The 25887-nt window shown below is 48.4% G+C and overlaps 1 protein-coding gene and 2 non-coding genes across 5 annotated transcripts in view; 2 read left to right on the top strand and 1 right to left on the bottom strand.

Moving 5' to 3' along the window:
* Positions 1–3476: 3476 nt before the first annotated feature.
* Positions 3477–3548, bottom strand: TRNAA-UGC (transfer RNA alanine (anticodon UGC)). The gene has a single exon. It is a non-coding gene; the product is annotated as a tRNA-Ala (tRNA).
* A 6299-nt stretch (positions 3549–9847) lies between these two features.
* TRNAQ-UUG (transfer RNA glutamine (anticodon UUG)) lies at positions 9848–9919 on the top strand. Its single transcript has one exon. It is a non-coding gene; the product is annotated as a tRNA-Gln (tRNA).
* Positions 9920–11926: 2007 nt separating this feature from the next.
* LOC140904237 (uncharacterized) overlaps positions 11927–25887 on the top strand; it is a 29804-nt gene continuing 15843 nt past the window's right edge. For all 3 annotated transcript variants that reach the window (XM_073326699.2, XM_073326700.2, XM_073326695.2), the window contains exons 1-2: positions 11927–12250; positions 15765–15868. In XM_073326699.2, the coding sequence (XP_073182800.1) occupies positions 15841–15868 (28 nt within the window). In that variant the 5' untranslated portion in view covers positions 11927–12250; positions 15765–15840. The remainder of the gene's footprint in view (positions 12251–15764; positions 15869–25887) is intronic.

Raw genomic sequence — 25887 nt, 5'->3', positions numbered from 1 at the left:
CTTCCTCTGTAGCATGGGGCACGGGTCACTTGCTGGAGGATTCTCTGCTCCTTGAGGTCTTCAAACTACAATTTGAGGACTTCAATAGCACAGATATAGGTGTGAGGTCTTTTTTAGGAGTGGTGGGTGAAATTCTGTGGCCTGCATTGTGCAGGAGGTCAGACTAGATGATCATAATGGTCCCTTCTGGCCTAAATATCTATGAATCTATGAATCACTGTAGGGGCTTCTTAGGTTACCAGTCTCTGTGGTTCACACCTTTGCCTGATAATTGAAAGGCAGATGCTTCAAACCTAACTAAAGACATGGCTTTTCAGCCATGAGAATCCAGTACATTTTAACAGGAAGAAAATCTCCTCTATTCTGGTTTAGCCCCATTTGACTCCTTCTACCGGTCTTCTCCCAACCCCTGTCTCTTTCCTTCCCCACTGGGGCCCTGCAGAGAGAAGCCCTAGTCAGTCTCTGTCACAGAGAGTCTGTATCCCATAAAGGGAGGGAGGGGTCACTCTAAAACATTGATAATGGGGAAGGGAGGGGTGCGTGGTTAGGGGGAGTGTTAGCCGACAGCCAAGGATGTTTGGTGAGGTGCCAGCTATGCCCGTTTATACCATCCGTGACTTTAACCGCTAGGACGCACTGTCCCTTCGCGGCGGGCAGCCCGGGCTAGGCTGACGGATGCCCCAAGGTCCTAACCACCCGTGACTTTAACTGCTAGAGCTCAGAGCTCCTTCGCAGCGGGCAGTCAATACTGACTGACAGGTGCCCCAATGGCAGCACTAAGAGCCTCTCCACACCCGTGACTTTAACTGCTAGAGCTCAGAGCTCCTTCGCAGCGGGCAGCCAGGATTGACTGACAGGTGCCCCAAGAGTTTGCCCCGTGGAGGCGGCACAACTCAACGCTAGGCTCTTAGTACTCTCACCTAATGGCCAGGCTTTAGAGCCCAAATGGCTGAGGTTCTTTAATTGTGTTGGCTGCTTTACAGTAAACCAGAGAAAACAAGTCAGGCTTATGCATAAATGGTTACCAAAATTTATTAAGCTAGATTCTAATCATGTGGTTACAAAATTGCTAGTGCCTACTTATTTAAATGTAGAGATGTTACACACACAAACAAGTTACAAAACTGAAGCCACAATCCCAAAGAAAGAAAACAAAGTATAGAGCTCTATTTCAAAATACGTGTACACTAAAGATAGGAGATCAGGTGTGGGTGCTTCTTACCCTCCTTGCATCTCTCGATTCCAGCGGTGCCAAGCCAGGATCGGTCACTCAATTCCGCGGAAAGACGAATAAGGGACAAGGCGTAGGGACCCTCTTAGCTGCAGAAGCCTTGGGAGGCTGTCACTTATCTGACCAGCAGATAGATAGTGAAAAGCACTCAAAAATCATGGTGCTGTAGGTCCCCTACTTATACCTCTGTACTCCTTTATTCTCTTTCTCCTTTCTTATGCCAGATTGAGGCTGGTCTGTCAGGGTGACGCCAGCTTTCGCAAGAGTAGTTTACACTTGCAAAGGAGAGAAACAATAAGTTTCGACTACTGGACATTTATTTTATCAGGGTAAATATTTTCCCACCTAGGATGTTGGTGTGTGTGCATCATGCTATTTAGTAGGGGCTAAGAGCCATGTCTGTCACAGGGCCTCTGCCTGCTGTGAGCTTAATCGTCGTATCTGTTCCCAGAGGCACATTGTAGCAGCACACCTGTGCTTTCACAGCTTCAAAGGCTGTGCTGGAATATATGTTAAGTACCCTGTTCCTGCTTCCTCCTGTGTTTCCAGCAATGCTGGTCTGAGGGGGGGGGGGGGGGGGGCTGGCTGTCTGGCTACAGGGGAGAAAGGATGGAGAACTAACAGTGGGGCCCAGAGAGATTCCCCCGCAGATCGGAGAGATCCCCTGCTGCCCACCATCAGCCAGCTGTGGGAAGAACAACTTGGGATTGCTTGGGGAAGCCACTTTTAAAAACACAAGTATAACATGCCAATTACATTTTAATAAGACCAAAGCCTCCTCAAACCCAGTGTTACAATCACTGGGATGACTTTGTCCTGATATTTTACCGGCTGCAGCCACAAAGTGAGTCAAATTACAGCTCCCGTTCGGAGTCAATGCACACAGAAGAATCAGGAGGCTCTTAATTTCTTAGGTTCTGCCGCCATTTCATTTCTATCCTGTTCCAAGATTTATTGTTGTGCAAAGAAATGTTAGGGCCTTGGGAGTGTCGTTCCCCCCCCCTCCACGGTCCCACCTGCCTCCCCGGGCAATTTAAAGGGTCTGGGACCCCCACCACCATCACCGGCAGCACAAAGGGGCTAAGGCGGCTTCCTGCCCACTCTCACTCCGCGTGGCGTGCCACTCTCGGAAGCAGCTGGCACGTCCCTGTGGCCCCTGAGGCAGGGGGGTCTCCACACACTGCCCCCACCCCGAGCGCCAACTCTGCCAACTGTGGCAATGGGAGCTGCGGGGGTGGAGTCTGCGGGCAGCGGTGTGCAGAGATGCCACCAGCCCTCCTGCGTGGGAGCTGCTGCCAGAGGGGGGTGTGGGTTGCTTTTGGGAGATGCCCATGGTAAACGCCGCACCCTTCACCCACTCCCGCACCCCCAATCCCCTGCCCCAGTTCAGACCTCACACCCAAACTCTCTCCAAAGGCATGCCCCCCACACCCCCTCCTGCACCCCAACCCCCTACATGAGCCCAGACCCCACACCCAAACTCTCTCCCAGAGCCTTAGGCAGGTGTGGGGGGTGGGGGCAGGACTTGATCTCATTCTGGGCACCACCAAAAATTATACAAACCTGCCGCCCCTGTCCAACCCAACCTTCTGCTGATGCACCTCAGCCCACACCAGTGCAGGGTTTGAAGCTTGCATTGCTTAAATTCCAGGACATTGGGGGATTTCAGCTTCCCTTTGTCCAGAGGAAACCTTCTCCCCACTCCCAACAAGGTTCTTGTCCATAGGATCACTATAGGGGGGCTGGGTCCCTCTATCTCTTTTCTCTCTCTAGGACAGGCCAGGGCATCTGAGCACCCAGGACCTTCTATGGAGCTACCCTTCCCCTTTCCCTTCTATGGTCTCATCTGTCATTGACTCCAGACTTTTTTCTATCCATCGTCAGCACCATCCCAAGCCAGCTGCACTCGCCTCAAAAGGACAGCATCCCCTGATGGGTGTAAATCACTGACGTCTCTCCTCTCTGAGCACTGACTGACCCTCCGTTTCCTTGCCCCTCAGTCTGGGCAGATGGGACCTTCCCCTCCAGTGCTGGAGGATTCTCCCTTCTCATCCACCATTGACCCAAACAGCACAGCAGGTGGGAATCTTAAAAGTACCAAGGTGACTTCGAAGCAGAAACCCCCCCAGACCTTCCATGCAATTGGCATTTGCCCCTCACGGAGCAGGATTGAAACTCGTGCAAGCAGACTGGTGGGCCACATCCCTGATGGGCATGAGCAAAGCAGCCGGGTGAAAAGAGAACTTGGAGATGCTGGGGATTGAACCCAGGGCCTCATACATGCAAAGCATGCGCTCTACCACTGAGCTACGTCCCCAGATGGGCTACAGCTGCTATGGGTTACACTCAGAGCCTCCCCCCCTGTTTCCAGAGCGTCTGGGAGCCTAAAAGCAGCATGAGGGACAGAGTCCCTGCTCTGAGGGCCAAACCTGCTGTCCTGGAGGTTGCTGGTTCTTAGGGGGCACTTTGCAGCAGGGCCAGATTCTATGTGTGGGGCAGAGAGAGTGCCTGCCCTGGACTCAGGGGCAGAGATACACTCAGCCCTCTCCCCTGCATTGGCGGGGGGAGGGTGCTGCAATCCCCTGCTGGAAGGTCATGGAGGTGGGGGGCTAGGTGAGCAGCTCAGCACCTGACCATGGTGGCAGAAGTGGTGTGGGGAGCTCCAGGTGTTTCTAGGATCTGCTATTTCCACTTGCCTGTAAAGTCCAGCTTTCCCCAGCACATTCACTGCAGTGCAATTGGGTCACTGTTTCCATGGCTCTACAGCAAAGACTCACTCCCGGTTTCCCATCTATCTGCAGCACGATCAGCCTGTGTCAGTGGTTAATGAGGTGGATCTAGTTGTAGATGGTTATTCATTCCCCACCTTGACAATTCAGACAGTCCCTTTCCTACTGAAATCCCCAGCACCTCAGTGATCCCGGGAGCAGGGGTTGGGGTTTCCCTGAGGGCCTGAGATTTTGAGGGTCCTTTTTTCCCTCAGCAGGGAGTGAACTCAGCTTTTCCCCCATCCCAGACATTCCATGAAATACCTGTAGCAGCATAAAGAAAGAGGGGAGGGAACATCTCACGGCCAGGGCTGGAGGTGCCCAGGGCCCCCTGCTTGTCCATTGTTTCCATCGCAGAAGAGGAAGGTTCCATGGAATTTGACACCCTGCTCTGCACAAGGGACAGAGAAAGATCTTGCTGTTCCTGTGTCTGTGCAAAGAAAATTGTGCTTCTGTAGGAAAGAGAGGCGGGAAATGGCCCCATGGTGGGACAATATCCTCAGGATTAAGAGCAAAGGACTCAGGCTGAGAACTGATTTCACTCCACTCATCTGAGATTTAACAAATTGTCTTCCATGGAGAGAATGCAAACTTGTGACATTGCTCCAGACTCTGGGGGTTCGGGCTGCTTTAACTCTTGGTAAAAAACATGAGCTTGATTCCAAGAAGGGAGAGAGGAGAAGCCTGAAGCTGACTTTAGTTCCAGGCTGGGGTCTCCTGGGTGGGCGGAAACTTCCTTTGCTGCCACCAGGGGACAGCAGCTACTGGCGACATCCCAGGGCTGAGATGAAAGGGGAATGTTGCATGAACTTTACCATACAGGCCCCATCCTGCTTCTCAGAGCCCACAGGAGAGACTCTAGAGACGGGCGAGTCATTTCTCAGAAAAGCTGCTAGGACTCCTTCCTGCCAACAATTCACACCTCCTGCTCCCCCCGCCCCTCAAATTTTTCTGCTCCAAAGGCTCCTGAATGCTGAGAACGGGGAAGGGGGGGCGGGTCACTCCACCATCTGAAATGAAAGGGGTGCTCCTGGATGGGAAGGAAAGAACAGAAAGTGACGAGAGAGAAAGAAACCGAAAAAAAAAATACCTCTTCTCTCTCCCTTTCCATTCCCATCAAGATATGTGATGAATGGGAAAACTCCCATCCCCAGGAACAATGAAGAAAACAGAAAGAGATTCACCACAAACTGGACAGCAACAGACTTGGTTGCATCATGTCGCAATGAGACAAAGAAGCTGGAATTGTGGGTTCTGCTTAAGGTGACCAGACAGCAAGAGTGAAAAACTGGGATGGAGTGGGGGGTAATAGGAGCCTATACAAGAAAAAGACCCAAAAATCAGAACTTTCCCTATAAAATCAGGACATCTGGTCACCCTAGTTCTCCTCTCAAGGATTCAAATCACTTGCAGCATTGAAAGCAAGCCCCAGGCTGATCAGCAGGTGAGTCTGAATTAGCATGAAACTTCCAAGTGTGTCAGACAGTCAGCCTTCCAGGGGGACGGGGAAATCAAACTCTGGTCTCCTGTAGCAGGAGCAGGGATACTCACCGCTATCTTATCAAGCAGGTCGCTGCCTTTCAACAGACCCCTAGGAGAGGGAGCGCTGGGGGATCTGCAGTTTTCACACTGGGGAGGAGGGCCAGACTAGTGGGGCTGTCTCAGGACTCACCAGTGGCTCTAGGTCACATGTTGGGGGGCAGGTGTCAGTAGGGGCTACAGGATGGGGGCTCTGGTTAAAATGAAACTGCACAAAAAACTCCTGCTTTGCTTCAGGGAAAGGCCCTACTTTGGCCTCTCCCCATTTCATGAAAATCTCCATCTCTACCCTGTCCCTCAGAAACCCCCTCTCTCCCTTGGGTATTTTCATGGTTTCTTCCTTTTTTCATGGTCTTGTACAAATATTTTTGCCATGGAAATGATCAAGTACATTTTAAATGAGAAAAACAGTCAAACACCACATCTGTGTCTCCTTCGCCACACATAGTGTTGTTAGGGTCCTTCATTTTCAGGTTCTATTTTATTTAATTTTTCCTGGGAATTGATTAGTGTTTATTATCACCACCACAAAAACAGGTGAAAATCAGTGCAAACAACTATTAATAATGTTTCTGGGTAATTATCGGGGTTTATTTTGGTGGATGGAAAGACAGGGGGGAAAAGTATTTAGTAGATGAAAGCTTTGAATTCCATTCATTGATGTGGTTTGCTGCAGAACTAAAACAGAACTCAAAACAAAATGAGTTTAAGAAAACAATCTCTCTCTAATCCCCAAATAAAACTTTTCGTTTGAATGAACAGGTTACTGTTGCAGACTTACAACTATTAGGCTATACATATTGACATTTAATAACTGGGCCACACCATTTGCAACGCATACACTCAGCTTCATCCTTTTCTCCTGTTGCTAACAGCTTGAAATGTGCAGAGGTGCACCACTTCAGAGCTGGCATGCATGCCTGTTTGTTTATTGTGTGTATCTTCTAGACTGGGGTGGGCAAACTACAGCCCGCCGGCCAAATCCGGCCCATCAGGGCTTTGGATCCAGCCTGCAGGATTGTCAGCCCAGTGGTGCAACAGGGCTAAGGCAGGCTCCCTGCCTGTCCTGGCCCTGCACCGCTCCTGGAAGCGGGGGACGGTGCCTGCAGGCAAGAGCACCACGTCCCTGCTCCCATTGGCAGCTCCCATTGGCTGGGAATGGGGAACCGCGGTCAATGGGAGCTTTGGGGAAGGTACCTGCAGGTGAGGGCAGTGCACGAAGCCCTCTTCTCCCCCTCCCCCAGGGGCCACAGGGACGTAGTGCCAGCCATTTCCAGGAGTGGCGCAGGGCCAGGGCAGGCAGGGAGCCTGCCTTAGCCCTGCTGCGCACCGCTGCCATCCCGGAGCAGTTCCAGGTAGGCAGCACCAGGGCAGAGCCCACACCCTGAACCCTCCTGCACTCCGCATCCCAACCCCCTGCCCTGAGCCCCCTCCTGCACTCTGCAGCCCTCCCTGCACCCCAATGCCCTGCCCTGAACCCCCTCCTGCGCCCTGCACCCCATCCTGCGCCCCAACTCCCTGCCCTGAGCACTTTCCCGCACTCTGCACCCCCTCCTGCACTCGAACCCCCTGCCCTGAGCCCCTTCCTACACTCTGCACCCCCTCCTACAACCCAACCCCCACCCTGAGCCTCTTGCCGCACCCCTCCTGCACTCCGACCCCTTGCTCTGAGCCCCTTCCTGCACACTGCACTCCCTCCCACACTCCGCACCCCAACCCCCTTCCCCAGCCCTACATTCATGGCCCTACATACAGTTTCCTCACCCAGATGTGGCCCTGTTCTAGACTTATTCAGAGCCTTTCTTCAACAGGAGGCTTTGCATATACACACAGACTCATGTATTATCGTAATACATATATCTCACACAATGTATTGTATTTTCCTAATAAAACAAGTTATTTTTTACATAATTAAATTATACAAAAGCAGGGTGAAAATCAGAAAAAAATGAACCACACTTTTTGTAGAACCCAGGAATTTTTCAGTTAAAATGGGTTTAAACTGAAAATGAAGAAGTTTAGAATTGTGTCTGAATTTTTCTAGTCCAGGTGATCAGAGTCACCCCTACATTCACTTCAGATCAAACCCCGGATGTGCACCAAGCACTTATCGGGGCTGTGGGGCAGAACTAAACTTCACTGGCAGCAGCGAGGGAGGAAGGTTGGGACCGAGCTGTCTGGGAAATGTTTTAATCTTTCTTTTTTTTTTTTTTTTTTTTTTAAATTAAATCAATGCAGCTTCCACTCCTCAAACACTCCCAAGGAAATAACGTTTCTGTGCAAAGTACCCAAAACTTTTAACAATAAGAAGTGACATGAAATAGCCACACCATGGCTCCAGAACCTAAGGATTGAGAAGCCATGTGATTATTGAATGTGTATTGATGCTGAAAGGGGAGGTGTTTTGTCTTTGGCTCCCCTTCTCCCTGTGCTGAGCACTAAACCCCACTCTTCTCCCAGAGAACTAAAACCCAGGAGTCCTGACTCAGCCCCCTGCTCTAGCCCACGAGACCCCACTCCCTGTGACAAAGGAGGAGCTCAGAGACCCCTGTGCTGTCCCCTCGCCTCCCTGCCCATATCACACTTGAAACCCAATGGGGTTTCCTTGGGCAGTTTTGAATCTTGCGCCCAAGAAGGGGGTGATTTTAGGTGCAGGTTCCAAACAGCGCAATGAACCAGCCGGATGGGCAGCAGGTGTCGGTGTCGGAGCCATTGAAATAATCAGCAACATACTTCAGGGAAACGGTTGTTGGTGAAGTGTCAATGGAAGGTCAGAATCTGATCATGTCAGTGTCACACTGGAGGGTGCTGTGATGGTTTTAAATTCGTCATCCAAACCTAGCCGCCCCCTAGCACAGGTTTTAACCTCTTCTTCTCTTACGGTTGCTCATTATCAGAGAAGGGGAAAGAGAGAGGAATAGAAACGGAGGATGTAACAAAAATGACAGCGCTGGGGACAAAAATACTGAAGTTTAGAACCCCAGGTCATTTGCTTTCCTTTAATTATAATTAAGGCTACATTTTCATCATGGGTATTTTTAGTAAACATCAGGGACAGGTCATGGGCAGTAAAAAAAAAAATTCACGGCCCCTGACCTGTCCATGACTTTTACTAAAAATACCAAAGAATAAAACTTGGAGGGGGGGCTTCCCGGGGGCCCTATGGGTGCTGGGGGAGGGTGGCCCGGCTGCTTGGGGGGGGGACACATGGCCTGGGACCCCCGCTGGTGCTGGGGGAGGGGAGGGGGATTGGTGGGGCCAGCAGGCTTCCTACCTGGCTCCACACCTCCCCCACTTCCCCAGCAGCAGCAAAGATTGGGTGGGGGAGGGGACAGGGAGTTGGGGCACGGAACAGGGTGAGGCAGGCTCTGGGTGCTGCTTACCTGGAAGGCTCCCCAGAAGGGGCAACATCCCCTCGCTCAGCTGCTAGGTGGACGCATGGCCAGGCAGCTCTGCACACTGCCTCTGCCTGCAGGCACCGCTCCCGCAGCTCCCATTGGCCGCAGTTCCCGGCCAATGGGAGCTGCAAAGTCAGCGCTCTGGGTGGAGGCAGGGTGCACAGCTGCCTGGCCACTCCTCTGCCTAGCAGCTGAGCAAGGGGAATGTCACCCCTTTCAGGGAACCCTCAAGGTAAGCGCCACCCAGAGCCTGCCTCACCCTGTTCCCTGCCCCTGCCCCCTCCCACACCCAAATCCAAACCTTGACCTCTGTGACAAACTCCCAACCTTAATCATAATGTGCTAATTAACTGTTAACCTTCATTTCAAAAACCTCTCTCAATACATTTGTTAGAGAAAAGCTGGGGACTGGTGAGGGGAAGGGCACTTTTTAGTCATTGTTGTGTTCAAAACATGTTTTGACAAAACATCTTTTTAATTCAAACAAAGGGAAGTGTTTCTTCACACAACACACGGTCAACCTGTGGGACTCTTTGCCAGAGGACGTTGTGAAGGCCAAGACTAGAACAGGGTTCAAAAAAGAACATGATAAATTCATGGAGGACAGGTCTACCAATGGCTATTAGCCAGGATGGGCGGGGATGCTGTCCCTAGCCTCTGTTTGCCAGAAGCTGGGAATGGGCGACAGGGGATGGATCACTTGATGATCACGGTTCTGTTCACTCCCTCTGGGGCACCCGGCATTGGCCACTGTCAGAAGACAGGACACCAGGCTAGATGGACCTTTAGTGTGACCCAGTATGGCCATTCTTATGTTTTTATATTCATGATCAGAACAAAACCTGCCCTCTCTGAGGGCCAAACTGTGCACCTTCAGATTAGGACACTGATACATTTTTCCCATTATTCCTGGTTCTGTGGTGTAATGGGCAGCACTTTGGACTTTGAATCCAGTGCTCTGAGTTCAAATCTCTGTAGAACCATGTCTTGAGTTGCTTTCTTTCTACGTCCCATTGTAAAGAAAAACTCATAGCAGTCGGTGAGCCAGTTTTCCTTCCCTTTTCGAAAAGTCACTGAAGATTCTTGCATGAGTGAGGGAGCAGCAGGGACGACACCAGCGTTAAGACTGGGCAGAGATTCCTAATTAACATCCCCATTTCCAAACTGCTGCTAAGATCCACACGCACACTCAGACTGGCTTGAGAGTGGCTCTGCCAATTCGGCAACCAGTGCAGGGATAATGGGGAAATAATTTGTTTAGGGACAATAACCAATGCTACTGAGTGACCTGTGTTCAAAAACATACCTGCACTGAGAGACACTTGCTGCATTAGTTTCATAGCTCAGCTGGTAGAGAGGAAGACTGTAGGAGGGGGAGGGAGAGCTCAGTGGGATGAGCATTGGGTTAAGCATTGGCCTGCTAAACCCAGGGTTTTGAGTTCAATCCTTGAGGGGGCCATTTAGGGATCTGGGGCAAAAATTGGGGATTGGTCCTGCTTTGAGCAGGGGGTTGGACTAGATGATCTCCTGAGGTCCCTTCCAACCCTGATACTCTATGATCTATGTCTATGGCTAGTGACACATGACGGAGAACATAAGAGCGGCCACACCAGGTCCAACCAAAGGTTCATCAAGCCCAGTATCCTGTCTTCCGACAGTGGCCAATGCCAGGTGCCCCAGAGGGAATGAACAGAACAGGGAATCATCAAGTGATCCATCCCCTGTCACCCATTCCCAGCTTCCAGCAAACAGAGCCTAGGGACAGCATCCCCGCCCATTCTGGCTAATAGCCATTGATGGACCTATCCTCCATGAATTTATCTAGTTCTTTTTTGAACCCTGTTCTAGTCTTGGTCTTCACAACAACATCCCCTGGCAAGGAGTTCCACAGGTTGACTGTGTGTTGTGTGAAGAAGTACTTCCCTTTGTTTGTTTTAAATCTGCTGCCTATTCATTCCATTTGGTGACCCCTAGTTCTTGTGTTATGAGAATAACACTTCCTTATTTACTTTCTCCAAGCCCGTTATGATTTTATAGACCTCTATTATATCCCCCCTTAGTTGTCTCTTTTCCAAGCTGAAAAGTCCCAATCTTATTAATCTCTCCTCATACAGCAACCGTTCCATACCCCTAATAATTTTTGCTGCCCTTTTCTGTACCTTTTCCAATTCCAATATATCTCTTTTGAGATGGGACGATCACATCTGCACAGAATATTCAAGATGCGGGTGCTCCATGGATTTATATAGAGGCAGTACGATATTTTCTGTCTTCTTATCTATCCCTTTCTTTAAGATTTCCCACATTCTGTTCCCCCCCTTTTTTTTGACTGCCGCTGCACATTGAGTGGATATTTTCAGAGAACTATCCACAATGACTCCAAGATTTCTCTCTTGAGTGGTCACAGCTTATTTAGACCCCATCATTTTATATGTATAGTTGGGATTATGTTTTCCAATGTGCATTACTTTGCATTTATTGACGCTTAATTGAGCTGCAACACCATTACATCTCTGGGCACTAAAGTTTGCAGGCACCGTCCACCCCCAGCTGCTTACCCCTTCCTCTCAAGTCTGGGGATCCTGGCTGCATTTTGGGGATGGAAGATAGCAGGGAATCCTTGAACTGAGGCATCCTGGGCATAACTTGGGGGATCTGTGCTTTGCTCCACACTGGGGATATTTGCACACAGCTGATTAGGAATCTGCCCACAGGTGAAATGATGGGGAAGTTGGGAACTGCTCTGCCCACTTACTTCTCCTTCTGCCCCTTTCAGTCTCTCTCTCCCTCTCAGGCTGGGAGACTTTGGTCACTTTCCTCTTCCCAGCCAGCGGTGATCCCTCTCCCCGAGCTAGATCGGCTTCTGAAAGGGCTAGCCAGGTGCCAGAGCGCGTGTGTGAGTGTTTCAGTAAATACAGCGGCTCTGGCGAGTCAGACACATGGGTGGTGAGCAGAGAGGGAGGCTGGCTGCGGCCGGAGAAAGCCCTGCCTTGCCCCAGTGATCGCTGCTGCAGCGCGGGTTAGTGTTTGCAGGACACACACAGGAAGGGGCTGGAGCAGCTGGGAGCAGGGAGGAGCGAGGAGGAACTGGGGAGAACAAAGAACCGAGACCAGGTATTGTTCCAAGCTGCTGCTCTGCCTCCGTTGTGACTGGAAGCCCAGCAGGAGCAGCTGTTGATTCCCCAGCTGGGGAGAGACCAGCATTCAAGCTTCTTGTGTCTCCAGCTGAAGTGGGGGGAAGTTTCTCCAGCTGGAGCCAGCCCATAGGGCAACCCTGGGCTCTGCAGACACCAAGCCTGAGCCGGAGACTCCAGGTAATTGAGAGAGACCCTTGGGTGGGGGTGGGAGAACTGGGCACGGGCAGGAAAGTGACTCTGAGCACAGAGGGATCCTGAGCTCTCACGGCTTCTGCAGATCTGCTCCCTTGGCGCTAATGAATTTGCGGGGAGGGATCTTAGCTGCAAAGGAAACTCCCACCCTCAGGCTGCCTCCAAGCTCCGGCCAGGATCTGCCCCAGAGAGGCAAAATGTGGGGAAAGAAATCGGGCCCCAGTGGGGGGTTGCCATTTGTATGTCTGGAGGTGAAGGTGTCAGGGAGGGGAAAGACAGTGTGACAGGCTGGAGACTGAACGACCTCTGTGCAGGCAGAGCATCCCTGGAGGGGGAAGAACAGGACCCTCTCCTCTCAAACATCCATAAAAGTCTCTCCAGTTCTTCCTCGTTTTCTCCCCAATTATTAGCCAGGCCCAGCTGCCGCCGCCTCCACCCACAACTGCCCCACGCAAGTCCCTCCCCAGCTATTACTTGCCAATTACCTATCCCCTGCTGGCTCCTTCCCAGCTTAAAGCAGCTTTAAAAAGGTTGCCCTGCTGAATGGTGGGAGGTGGTCGGATGATGGTAGTTTATTAACCATGCCTATGTGATCCCTTCAAACCTTACCAATTTTCCCCTCTAGCTAACGACTAGAATCCCCCAGATCTTGGTGTTTTTCCTCTCGTATAATCAAATATTTAAGTTTTGACCCATTTTCTCCCCAATTCCCAAAGACTGATATAAAATATAGGGCGGTTGAATGATTAAAAAAAATTGTGATTAATTGTACAACTGAAAAATAATGATTAATCACTGTTTTAGTCGCGCTGTTAACAATAATAGAATACCCTTTGTTTAAATATTTTTGGCTGTTTTTTATATTTTCAAAACTATTGGTTTCAATTACTACACAGACTACAAAGTGCACAGGGCTCACTTTATATTATTGTTTTTATTACAAATATTTGTACTGTAATAAAGAAGCAAAATAAATAGTATTTTTCAATTCGTCTCATGCAGATACTGTAGTGAAATTTCTTTCTGGTGAAAGTGCATTGCAGGGTGGGGAATTACAGGTAGGACCTCATAAATGTAAAAAATAATGTAAAATGTCTTAGCGATTGGCTGAACAAGAAGTAGGACTGAGTGGACTTGGAGGCTCTAAAGTTTTACATTGTTTTATTTTTGAGTGCAGTTATGTAAAACAAAACATTCTACATTTGTAAGCTGCACTTTCATCACAAATAGATTGCAGGACAGTACATGTATGAGGTGAATTGAAAAATACTATTTCTTTTGTTTATCTTTATTACAGTGCAAATATTTGCAATCAAAATAATAATGTAAAGTGAGCACTGTCCACTTTGTAACTGAAATCAATATATTTGAAAATGTAGAAAAAATCCACAAATATTTATAATAAATTTAAACTGGCATTCTATTATTGTTTAACAGTGCACTTACAACTGTGATTAATCACAATTAATTTTTTAAATCCAGCTAATTTGTTTTGAGTTAATTGTGATTAATTGACAGCCCTATAAAATCCTTAAAATTTTGTCCCACTTTTTCTCTACCTATTACTAATTTCATATGCCCTGAAAATTTTCCCTGGCTCCCACACTATTTCACAGCTACAATTTCCTCAGCTATTCCCCTTTTCTCAGATTCTTGGACAGTGATATACAATCCTTGCAAATGTTGCCCTTTTCTCTCTATTTATCAAATATTGATAAGAAATTCACGCAGATTTTACCTCTTTCTCGATTATAGACTACTGATATAGAAACCTCCACACGTTTCCATTTTCCTTTCTAATTTGTGAAAATGGATCCAAAATCCCTCAGATTTCCACACTTCTCTCTTGCATTACAGAACATGGATCTCAGATCACAGGTTGTTCATTTTTCTGTGTAATTATCCGTGTTTGATTCGTTTGCATTTGTGGGGGTTCTCCTTTTTTAATTGTGTCAACTTCTGCTTTTTTGGAGGGAACCTGTAGCCCTGAGTCTTTCCCCTTACTTGAGGCTGCAGGGGGTTAAATTCTGCAATGATCAACTTTCCCTTCATGAGAGAATCTTCTGATTTCCTGTTTGTTTCCTTTAAAATGTTTGCTGATGAAAGAGGCTTACCCCATGTTTAATACACATCAAAGCCAGAGACCTGTGATTAGTGCTCCCACTTGCTAACAGGACAGTTGGCTGGACCCTTTCCTTTCCCCCGACAGTGGCGGTTTAGCCACTGGTCCAATGGGGCCTGTGCCCGGGGCCCTGGACAATTAGGCCCCCCTCCCCTGTAAAAATGGGCATCCCAACCCCATTTCCCCAGCAGGAGTGCTGGGGTAGGGGGGCAGGGAGGACTGCAGGTGGAAGGGGTGAGGAGGGGCCCCTACTTGTTCTAGCCCAGGGCCCCACAAACCCCAGTCCACCTCTGTCCCCAGATGGCACAGGACAAGGGGTTCATTCCCCTCCGGGGGCTGCTCTGCATGTGACTGGCTCCTTGCTGCCCCAGGCGGTGCCCAAAGGGGCTGAGAATCTCCTTGCTACTGTGTTAACCCCTCACCATTTTCACCAGAAGGATCCCCAAACCCCATGACAAATGCTCTCCATCAGGGCTTGCTTCCCCCAGCACCAAGATGCAGCCGTCTCTGGGGTGGAGCAATGGTGGCCATTATGTGTCAGTGACCAGGGCATGGAAATGTCTAAAATGTGTTGTCCTTCCATGCCCTCTATTCTGTTAAAGAAGCATCACCCAGGGCTCCCTCTGCCTGTGTGAATGGCCAGCAGAGGTTGGTGATAAATGGCTAGAAAGTTATCAAACACTGATATGAAATCACCACAGATTTTGCTTCTCTCCTGCATGACAAACTTCATGAACTTTGGAGGGAAACCCGAGTCCTTATCCTGGGGATCAAGAGGGATGGAGGGAAAGGGGGAGGAGGGGTTAACCCCCACCCTCCATCTGTTTAAAGGGATTTTGGTCTCCTCCTTCCTGAGCCAGGTTTCTTGTCTCACTGAGACCAGTGTTGATCCAGAATCACTGCACAGAAGGACCAGGAGTGACTCCAGATTAGCATGGGAGTGAATGAGATCCACATCTGGCCCTTTGAGGAGGTGCTTTCATTGTTATACCAGACCCCGGGCTGAGCAGCTGCTTCTCCCCCAACAGGATCTGTGTGGGAATGGAGAGTGACCTTCTGTCACAGAGTCACCCCCCACCTCTCAATCTGCTTTTCTCAAGCTGGGGTCTTTGCTCATCTTCCCAGCTGTGAGGTGAGGAAATCCATGAGCTTGCATTGTCTCTCTGCCCTGCCTTGTTGACTTGGGTCAGTTTCAACCAGTTCCTTAATGACTCTTCATTCCATCCAGATGCTTATTACTCTTAGTCTGCCCCAAAAGGAAACTTCATCCTTTCCCCCCAAGTAAGTAGCAGTGCAAGACATAAGGGAAACTGAGGCACACATTTGGTTCACACAAATATTACAAAAAAATCCCACTTTGTCATGCCTTCATTACAGCTTCCTGTGTTCCCAGCTGAGGTGAGGACTTTCTCCAGCTGTTGCTAGCCCCCTAAGACACCCCTACACTCTGCCAATGTCAACGCCTGAGCCAGAGACTCCAGGTAATTGAGACAGACCTTTGGGAAAGTGCTGCAGAGGGGAATGAAAGTGACTCTGCACAGACAGAATCTCCCCTCCCATTAGCAATTGCAGGAGTGTACCAGTCATGGGAGAGCAAACGACCTGGAAAGGGGACCCTCTCAACAGGAAGGAGAGGGAGAGGGGACCGGGGAAGGAGGACAGAGTTTGAAAGGGGCAGTGGGAGAGATAAGTAGGGAAGGAGTTTCCCAGATCTCTAACCTGCCCAGACACACTTATTGCAGCATCCCTGGGCAGAATCACTTTTCCGTGGACAAGGTGAGGAAAAGCCAGCTTCTGGCTCCCCCTTCCTGCTGCTTAAGGGGGAGGGGGACATTCTGCCCTGGGGACATCAGGGGGAATCCCCCAAAGTGACTCCTTTGGGTCTGCTCTTTTGTAGCATTTTGTTCAGAGATTTTGTTACTGGGCAGGGGTTTAAAATGTCTTGGTGGGAGAGGCCAGGTCTGCGCTGTAACAAAGCAACCAAGTGTTTTCTCAGCACAGAATCATGGACATGTTTGGTGGGAACAGCGGAGCCAGTTCAGGTAGAAATTATCAGGGAATTGCTGATGGGTTTCTGCTGGAGAGAGAGGGGGAATAAATCCATAGGAGGTTATAGCTTCTGCAGAGGATGCTCAGGAGGTGGGAGGGGGCAGGAAATACCCAGGGTAGAGAAAGGGAGGGGTACAAGGTGTGACAAATCTACTGGGATGTGTTTAACATGGGACCTAGATTCTAGAAACAGACCTATCACACTTCAGGGCAACCGCCCCTGTATTTCCTCTCTGGTCCAGGAATTTTTGGGCTTGTAGTGTCTTGGCTGTTTTCTTAGAGGCAGCCTGGTGCAAGGCTTTCATCACCTTGTTATCCCAGACCTGTCTGCCTCCCTTTCTTTCTCTGCACTCTCCCCCTTGTAGCAGGCCTTGTTTCCTCTGCTGGCTGAAGCTGAGTGTGCCTGCCTCTGTGACTGGCAGCTGTGTGAGGGTGAGATCCAGCTGCTTGCTCGTAAACAGGAGAGACTTTCCTCCCCACTCTTTGCTGGGCGGGGTTGAACTAGGGACCTCTGGAGCTTAGTGCTTGAGCCTCTACGGCATGAGCTAAAAGCCAGCTGCCTGTGAGCAGACTCATTTAACTCTCTCTCTAAGTGGTCTCGGTTCCAGTAGATAAGACACCACCACACCCTGGAGGTGTGTGGGTTACACTTGCTTTCTCTTCAGAGATTAATTTTGAATGGTCAGTTTCTAAGCAAGCATATTTATTCTTCAGGTTGAAAGCATTACAGAGAAATCGTAAGAAACACACTAAAAGAGTCTGCACGTGGCTAATAATAAGCGCGTTAGAGAATACATCAACTCCAGCATGGGCTGTGACAGTCCTTCAGATCTTGCACATGGGTTTTCAAGTTCATACTGAGAACAAGAACATTCATGAATCTGTGAGACACTTGTTTATCCAGTTTGGGCCTTTAAAGAGACCATGAAGAGGTAATCAGTGAGACAATGGGTTTCTGCCCAAGGCACCTCTTCAAAAGGATGCATTTAGTAGTGGGTCATTTGTGACCATTGCCTCCAGTATTTCCTGGGAAACCTACTCAAGCTGGGGCTTGTCCACATCCATGATGCTACAGCAGAACCTCTGTAGCACTTCGGTGCAGACACTACTATGGTACCTGTCCTGATTCTCGTGGTGGTGGTAATCCAACTCCCTGAGAGGCAGTAGCTAGATTGAGGGAAGATTTCTTTCACTGATCTCACACTGTCTACACTGGGGATTGGGGTCAGCTTAACTGTCGCGCAAGGGTGTGGATTTTTCATAGCCTCAAGAGACGTAACGGGGTCGACCTCACCTTTTAGTGTAGACCAGGCCTAACAGTTTACATGCTTTCAAAAAGTCCTTTGAAGTTCCTAAAATTTCCCCAAGGATTACATTAGTCACCTTTTCTAGAAAAAAGAAAAGGAGGACTTGTGGCACCCACTTTTCTTTTTGCCAATACAGACTAACACAGCTGCTACTCTGAAACTTTTCTAGAACAGTTACTCGCCATCTTACAAAAGCACATAAACAATTGCATTTTTACTATAATAAACCCCAAAGATATTAAACTTAATTTGCTAGGGTGCAATTTAATTCAGTACGGTTTATCCAGGAGACTGCCCAACATTTCACAAGGTCTGGGGATAGAAATTCCATAATGCGTCTAACACGAAACAAATCCTCTGGACTGGTTTGTGAAAACTTTCCAGACCCCCAGTGCTGGAGCATGGACCTACCAGTCAGAGGCTGTTATGACATATGAAAGGGGGCACCCACCAGAGGAGCTTAAGGGAGATGACTCATCCCATCACATCCAGCTGCTGGCAATGGGGAAGGGGCTGGGATTCCTACCAAGGGGCTGTCCCTGTATCAGTTTGTGGCTAGTAGGAGTGTGATGGATCTGCTGGGATCTTTGTCCCCTCACCCTGATGCCTCCTGGCTGCTCTCAGCAGTGTGGGGATAGGACTCTGCTGATTGTGAGCCTCCCAGAGCTCCCATTTGATTGTCTCCTCTCCCCCACGAATAGTGGGGCTGTGAGTGGGGCAGCAGGTCCTGAGTGTTGGACTCTTGCTCTTTCAGGGGCTGGTGACCTTCGAGGAGGTGGCTGTGTATTAAGTCTAATATCTTCTCTTTCATAAGGTAAAATCTGGGTTTAGCTCTGGCATAGCAAACAGAAGCTACCTACACCTGGCTGACACTCAAACACTGAGTCTTATCCACACAGACCATCTCAGAATTGCAAAAGGTTACCACCCCTTTACCTTCACCCTGACGGTTCCTTCTGAGGCATTGCCTTCACTTTCCCCTCACTGAGCCCTGCAGTTCACTAGCATGTATGCCACCAGACTGCTGACAATCCCCATGATAAGAATGTACCCTTGTGCAACGTCTCTGACACAATCCAAAACACTCATCACGGAAATGAGGCAGACTTGGTCCCTCAAGTTTCACACGCACCTCTTTGCATACCACAGCTCTGCCCAGCTGCTCCAACTAATCCCTCCATCATCCAATTACAGCTGACCCAGTGCACACAGCTGGAGGGCATGCAGAGAAATGCTGGGATTCCCATCTGTGGAACACAAACAATGGCATGTTCTCTTAGCCCTTCCTTGTATGTATTATAGATTCAGGCCAGGAGGGACTATTAGGTCATCTAATCTCATCTCCCGTATAACACAGGCCACAGAATTTCATCCAGTTACTGCTGTATTGAGTTGAATACCTTGTGTTTGACTAAATCATCTTCCACAAAGGCATCCAGTCTTGCCCTGAAGACTTCAAGAGATGGAGAATCCTCCATTTCCTGGAGTAGTTTGGACCACCCTTGGACCACCCTTATTGAATTGTTACCAGTAGCTATTGCCCACTCCAGGGTTCAGGAGGGGGCAGAGTTCTCGGTGCGTTGTATGGGTGGAGTATACTTTAACTCTTCATTTCCGAGTTTTCAGAAATATAAGTTCAGCCACGGACCAGATGCTGGTAGGACATGAGTCAGCCCTGGGCAACATTAGCTCTGCATTAGTGTAGTTCATGGGCATTTAATTTTCTTGAGTTTTTAATAGACTTTTTGCTACTCTAGCTCTGTCTACACTAGAGCTTTTGCTAGCATAACTATGTCAGTAAGGGGGAGTGATTTTTCACACCTCGAACCAGCAGAGTTATCCTGGCAAAGCATTTAAGAGCACACCAGGTCCGGGTCTACACGGATTTTAGAGCACTTTAAAATATTGCTCTGAACCCAGAAATTTTGGTATCAGAGGGCAAAACTTCCAAGAGGAACTCCTGCTGAATGCAAAAAAAATGCACAACACAGTATGTACAAATGTATCAGTGGTAGGGATCAAACTGAAATGCATGGGTGTCGCTCAACTCCAATGGCCACAGCATGTTCTCTTGTGCCAAACAATTACTGTGAAAGGAGATTGCTGGAAACCCTCTGGCTGTTACCAGGAGCCTTAGTCTGGCTGCATTTCATGTGCACATCATGTGCATTTCAATCTCTTTTGGCTCCTCACTTTTGCTCATGCCAATCTGAAATTCCAAACTCTGCAGTTAACTTTTTCAGTGTTGCTTCCCCAAAGAGGCAGTGGCAGCCCTTCAGTAGCTGAGAAATGCCAAGTGACTGAGATCAGACGGGGGACAATTAGAACCCCTGTTTCAGCCCCAGCTGTGTGGAAAAAATAGTTATAAGACCCAGGTGATTGTGTCAAAAACTGCTTTTAGGGAGGGCTGCATCTCAGGAACCTCTCCATCGACTAAAATCACCCCATATTTGGACCACTAGATCTGCTCTTCACCCCTATGATGAGCAGCAAATTTCAAAAGATTCCGAGCAAACGTGGATTTTAGAGTAATTACAATAGTTGCTCTTTAAACAGAAAATAATGCTGAATCTTAACGATGGTAGAGATGGTGCTTGGCTGTAATAACTTCCCAATTGCATGGAGGGTGTGACAGTCGGGGGGCCCATCTGATAGGAGACAGTACGAGTGCTATTCAGAAATCCTTGGGAAAAGGTGATGCGTGAAAATTACTGGAATACAAATGTGGGTCTGCGGAGTCCCAGGGGGTGGCATTCCTGTGCCAGCACCAGATAGCCTTGGCAGAGCCCCTGTCAATGCACATCCTGGGAGACATGAACAAAAGAACCGTCCTATAGGGTCAGACCAAAGGTCCGTCTAGCCCAGTGTCCTGTCTTCCGACAGTGGCCAAGGCCAGGTGCTCCAGAGGGAATGAACAGAACAGGGAATCACCAAGTGATCCATCCCCTGTGGTCCATTCCCAATCACTGCAGGAAGCGCTGCCCACACTAGAGATGACCAGCAGCCCCTCCCATGACCTCTGATATGACCCAGACCTACTATTTAAGCCTGGGGATCGTACCGGGATATCACCTGTGCAACAAGGCAGATCTGTGACCAGTTGCTGAGACAGACCACATCTTATTCCTGGTCCCTGCCTCCTCATCCTGCTGTCTGGTGCCTGGTTCTAGCCTCTGGTTACCAACTTTGGCATCATCCCTCAGGCCTGACCACTTATGGCTCTAAACACTGGACAGCCCTGCTCATGCCCTGGTTCTTGACATGGCACTCCAGAGGGCTGAGAGCAGTGGGAGACGGGGGAGGGCAGCATGGAGGATTAGGACTAGAGGGAATCAGGGAGGGCTGGATGCAGTCGATGGAAGAGGAGGGAGGGAGTCAAGGACAGAAGTTCCTGAGGAGAAGTATTGGGGTAGGCAGAGGGAGTGGGAGAGCGGGAACAGGGAAAAGAGTGTGGAGGGCCCAGCACTGTTGCTGTAGGTGGGGGAGGGTTGGGTGGAAGAGCCGGATTATGTGGAACTGGGAAACATTGGGTAGTGGGAGGGGGGGCGGGAAGGGAAGGGATTGGAGAGCTGTTCCTCTAGGGAGCAGGAAGGGTCTCATGGGAGCGGGAAGGGAAGGTTTCAGGGAGGCAGAGATTCACTGCTACTAAAGTCTTTAATGACTTGTCTCGAGCCAACACTCAGTACTCCACCTTCATCCTCCTCGGCCTGTCAGGCCCTTGTGACGCCCCGACCAGACTCCTCGTCTTGAAATGATGTCCTCTCCTGGTTCTCTTCCGTGGTGCTGCCTGAGGGGTACCCAGAGTGGTGAGGGACCTCACCTTCAGTGTGAGTGTCAGCTGCATGACTCCACCAGCCACAGGCAACCCAGGCCCCCTCTTAGCCAGGGCAGGACCTGTTTTCTCTCAACAGGCCAGCGATCAACACACTCCAACCTCTGAGCCCCCCAAGAGTCTCCCTGGAGCATCCAGCCCCCGTTCCACTGGACATTCACAGATTCACTGCCCCCAAAGAAGCAGTGCACCCCAGTTTACCAGTTCCGCCTTCGATCGCCGCGCCGCTTAACACACATCACTCAGATGTGTTTATAGGGAACATAAGTAAAAAAGTTTATTTAACAATGTATCAATTCAAGTAATAGCAATCAGAAGTATGGGAAACAAATGGTTACACATCAAGTAAAATCAAAACAGTCATCCTAGAACCGAGGCTTACATAACTAGATCCTTGCATATGTCATAGACCAATGCTTCTGTGAAGGTCTTCCAGCAGTTTATAGGGTTGATTGTGATCTTCCATTCATGGGACAAGTCACATTGTCAGTTTACCTCCGTGGCTGAAGATGCAGGGTGTATCTCTGCACGCCCAATTGTCCCCCGACATGTTATTGTCTTCACTCATAACATGATCCTGCTCTTTGTTTTTCCCTGTAAATTTTCCTCTCTTGAAGATTTCATAATCTCTTCAAGTAGCGTTTGGTGGCATGTACAAACAGGCCTCCGTTGTACGATGTACAGTGCCCGGTATGCACGTGGCCAGACAGAAAGAGAAAGGTCTGTTACCTGCTGCTTGAAAGGAACCTGTATGAGGCCTTATGAACATAATTTCCAGTATAGATACATAACTACTTAAATGTCCTCTTTACATACATTTCTCAATGATTATGAGAACCAGTGGACTACTGGTCTCAGTAGAGACCTTACATGCCAACCTTTGGTGAGGTAATATGTTATGTACCTGGATTCCTGTGAAACATTAGGCATCCTTCTGGCCTGGGTCAGCTGGCATCAAGAGGTCCATGGGACATATTCTCTTCCTTCTGTAATCACTCCATTCGTGTGTTGTGTGAAGAGTTCTCCTCCTCCTCACTCCAAGTTTCCATTTGGGTTCCACAGGACTCTGACCTTGGTTCCCCTCTCTTCTTCCTCTGCACAATCTCATCTGCAAACACAAATTGAACTACCAGGTCTATGCTCATGACTCACAGGTCTACGTCTCTGCTCCAGACCTGCCTCCTGTCCAAACCGAAATCTCAGCTTGGCTCTCTGACATCTCCTCAAGGATGTCTATCCTTCAACTCAAGCTTAATAGCTAAACTGTCTAAAACAGCTCTTAATATTTTCCCCAAACCACACCCCCCCCCGCCCCCGTCTTCTTTCTCTATCACTGCAGACAGCATCACTCAGGCCCGTGAATTGGACTACTTCTTTGACACAGATCTCTCTAGGTCCTCCCATCCAGGCTATATGTCCCCTAGGCCTCACTGAACACTGTCAAATGCATAGATGGAAACCAAGTCGGGCTCACCTGTGTGTTAGCATTGTTAAAATAGGTGTTAGATTTATAAAGATGCATTTAGTTTTTAGACTTTATGAAATCCTTGTGAGTTGCTGCATGCATTAATCTCACTTATTATCTCTGTATCCCATGCTATAAGGTGATAGCTAAGTGTTTGCTTTGTAACTATAAAAGTGTTTGTTATGAAACTGGAAACACACACAGTCAGGAAAGCAGCATTACCAAATGTGAACTACTGGTTTACCACAAGAGATGTCATTGCCTGCCCAACAAAGAAGGCCTAGAGACATGAGGCAAACCATGGTGGAACATCAGCAAAGAAAAGACTTTGTTGATTGCTCCTTGTCCCCTCCCACCAAATGAAGAGGGGACGTTCACAAAACCTCAGTCCCATCACACTATGAACTCAGGGGGAAAAGAATAAAAATCACTATGCAACTTGGAGAGGGCAAGATTTCTAAACTTAAGCAAGGGGGCCCCAAACTGCTTAGCTTGGGTTAGCCCTAAATGAGATACAGAGCTTGGATACTTCAGCAGCATCTATTACCTTTTGAAAACTAAGACTGTGTAACTCATTTGTGTGTGTTACATTTACCTGCGTTAACCTTATAAAGAGCTTTCTTATTTCCAGTTATTTATCAGTTAATACATCTTTAGTTAGTTTAATATAGGATTGGCTACAATCATTGTCATTGATGAGAGGTCTAAGGTACAATCGACAGAGGGAAAGTGACTGGTCCTATGGGACTGGGAGTAACCAGAATTGTAACCGTGCCTCAGTGGGCCACAACTGAGAATGCCAAACACAGGACGAACTGCTGAGAAATAAGGCAGATACACACCAAGACTGGTGGCTAACCCTCAATAGGATATATAAAACCAGAAACAAAAGTAAACTTCTGTTTCACCACACTACCTAACAAGAAGTCATAAAAGCAGTTTTCTTAGGCATTCCAGTCCTTGTATTACCACTGAAAACACTAGGCTTAGAGATGAGTGGGTCTTTAAAACCAATCTCTTTAAATAAAAGGTTCTTCTGATTCCAAAGGACCAGCCACACACCCAGGTCAATATATAACTCCAATCTTACCCAAAAATCACACTGATGCCAATCCTTTAGTATCTAAAATCTAAAGGTTTATTCATAGAAAGAAAGAAAGAAAGAGAAAGAAAAGTGAGAGTTAAAATTCTATAAAGGAATCAAATACATACAATAATTACAAAGTTATTGGTTCAGGCTTGTAGCAGTGATGGAATAAACTGCTGACTTGATATATCTCTGATTGCATCCCAATCATTGGTTAGATTAGGTCCTCAGTCCATTGGTTAGAATGCTCCCATTCATATAAGTCCATAGTTCAGAAGCTAGAGCAGAAAAGAGGCTTGAGCAGGATAGAGGCAAAATAGAGGACTTTCCAAGGCCTTTTATATCTTAGGGGGGGTGGGGGGGAAGGAATAGCTCAGTGGTTTGAGCATTGGCCTGCTAACCCCAGGGTTGTGAGCTCAATCCTTGAGGGGGCCATTTAGGGATCTGGGGTAAAAATTGGGGGTTGGTCCTGCTTTGAGCAGGGGGTTGGACTAGATGACCTCCTGAGGTCCCTTCCAACCCTGATATTCTATGATTCTGCCATGCAGAGAGAACCCACTGTTCTTACTGTGGAAAAGTACAGTAACAAGATGGTGATTAGAGTCACATGGACAAATCCCATGTCCATGCATTTTGCCTAGTCAGAGTAGGAAATTTCATTAAGTGTAATAGACATCTCCCATGATTCATTGTCAGTTAAATGTTCTTTAGATGGGCCACTCAATTGAAGAGTCCCTCCAAGATGTGCTGGCTAACTACCTTGTCGGAGCATGGAGGGATAGCTCGGTGGTTTGAGTATTGGCCTGTCAAACCAAAAGTTGTGAGCTCAATCCTTGAGGGGGCCACTAGGGATCTGGGGCAAAAATTGGGGATTGGTCCTCCTGTGAGCAGGGGGTTGGACTAGATGACCTCCTGAGGTCCCTTCCAACCCTGATATTCTGTTACCAGAGAAGCAAACATTTGAAATCCAGGTATAGAGCCAATACTTATAACTTAAAATACAAAAATGATGCATGCATGCAGATAGCATAATCATAATCAGCAAATCATAACCTTTCCATAGACTTCTTACATGCCACATTTTGTACAAGATTTGTTGCAAATAATAGTGGTTGCAATAATGGTCTATATGGTCATATTTTAATCAGATAACATCAAAAGAGTATTGTTGTGATTTTTAGTGTAAAGGACCATCTATCACAGTGCTTGAGGAGTACACACTTGATAGCCAGTTGGTGACATCTAATTATAGAACATAAGAAGATAAGAACGGCCATACTGGGTCAGACCAAAGGTCCATCTAGCCCAGTGTACTGTCTTCCAACAGTGGCCAGTGCCAGGTGCTTAAGAGGGATTGAACAGAACAAGTAATCATCAAGTGATCCATTCCCTGTCACTCTCTCCCAGTCTCTGGCAAACAGAGGCTAGGGGCACCATCCCTGCCCATCCTGGCTAATAGCCATTGATGGACCTAACCTCCATGAAGTTCTCTAGTTCTTTTTTGATCCCTGTTATAGTTCTGGCCTTCACACCACCCTCTGGCAAGGAGTTTCACAAGTTGACTGTGCATTGTGTGAAGAAATACTTCCTTTTTTTTTTTTTTTTAAACCTGCTGCCTCTATCATGTCACCCCGCAAACAACCTGTTTGGGGTTTGTGCACTGGTTTGTAACACCACATCTGCGAGCCACTCCAGACAGCTTGACAACAGCCTTTCCTATGCATCCACAGAGCTAAAACTCTTCTTTGGGCTCTCATAAT

Source organism: Lepidochelys kempii, chromosome 28 (genome assembly GCF_965140285.1).
Source record: "Lepidochelys kempii isolate rLepKem1 chromosome 28, rLepKem1.hap1, whole genome shotgun sequence".
In the NCBI taxonomy this organism is placed as follows: domain Eukaryota; kingdom Metazoa; phylum Chordata; order Testudines; family Cheloniidae; genus Lepidochelys; species Lepidochelys kempii.
The sequence above is the reverse complement of the archived record's forward strand: the minus strand, read 5'-3'. Positions and strand labels throughout refer to the sequence as shown.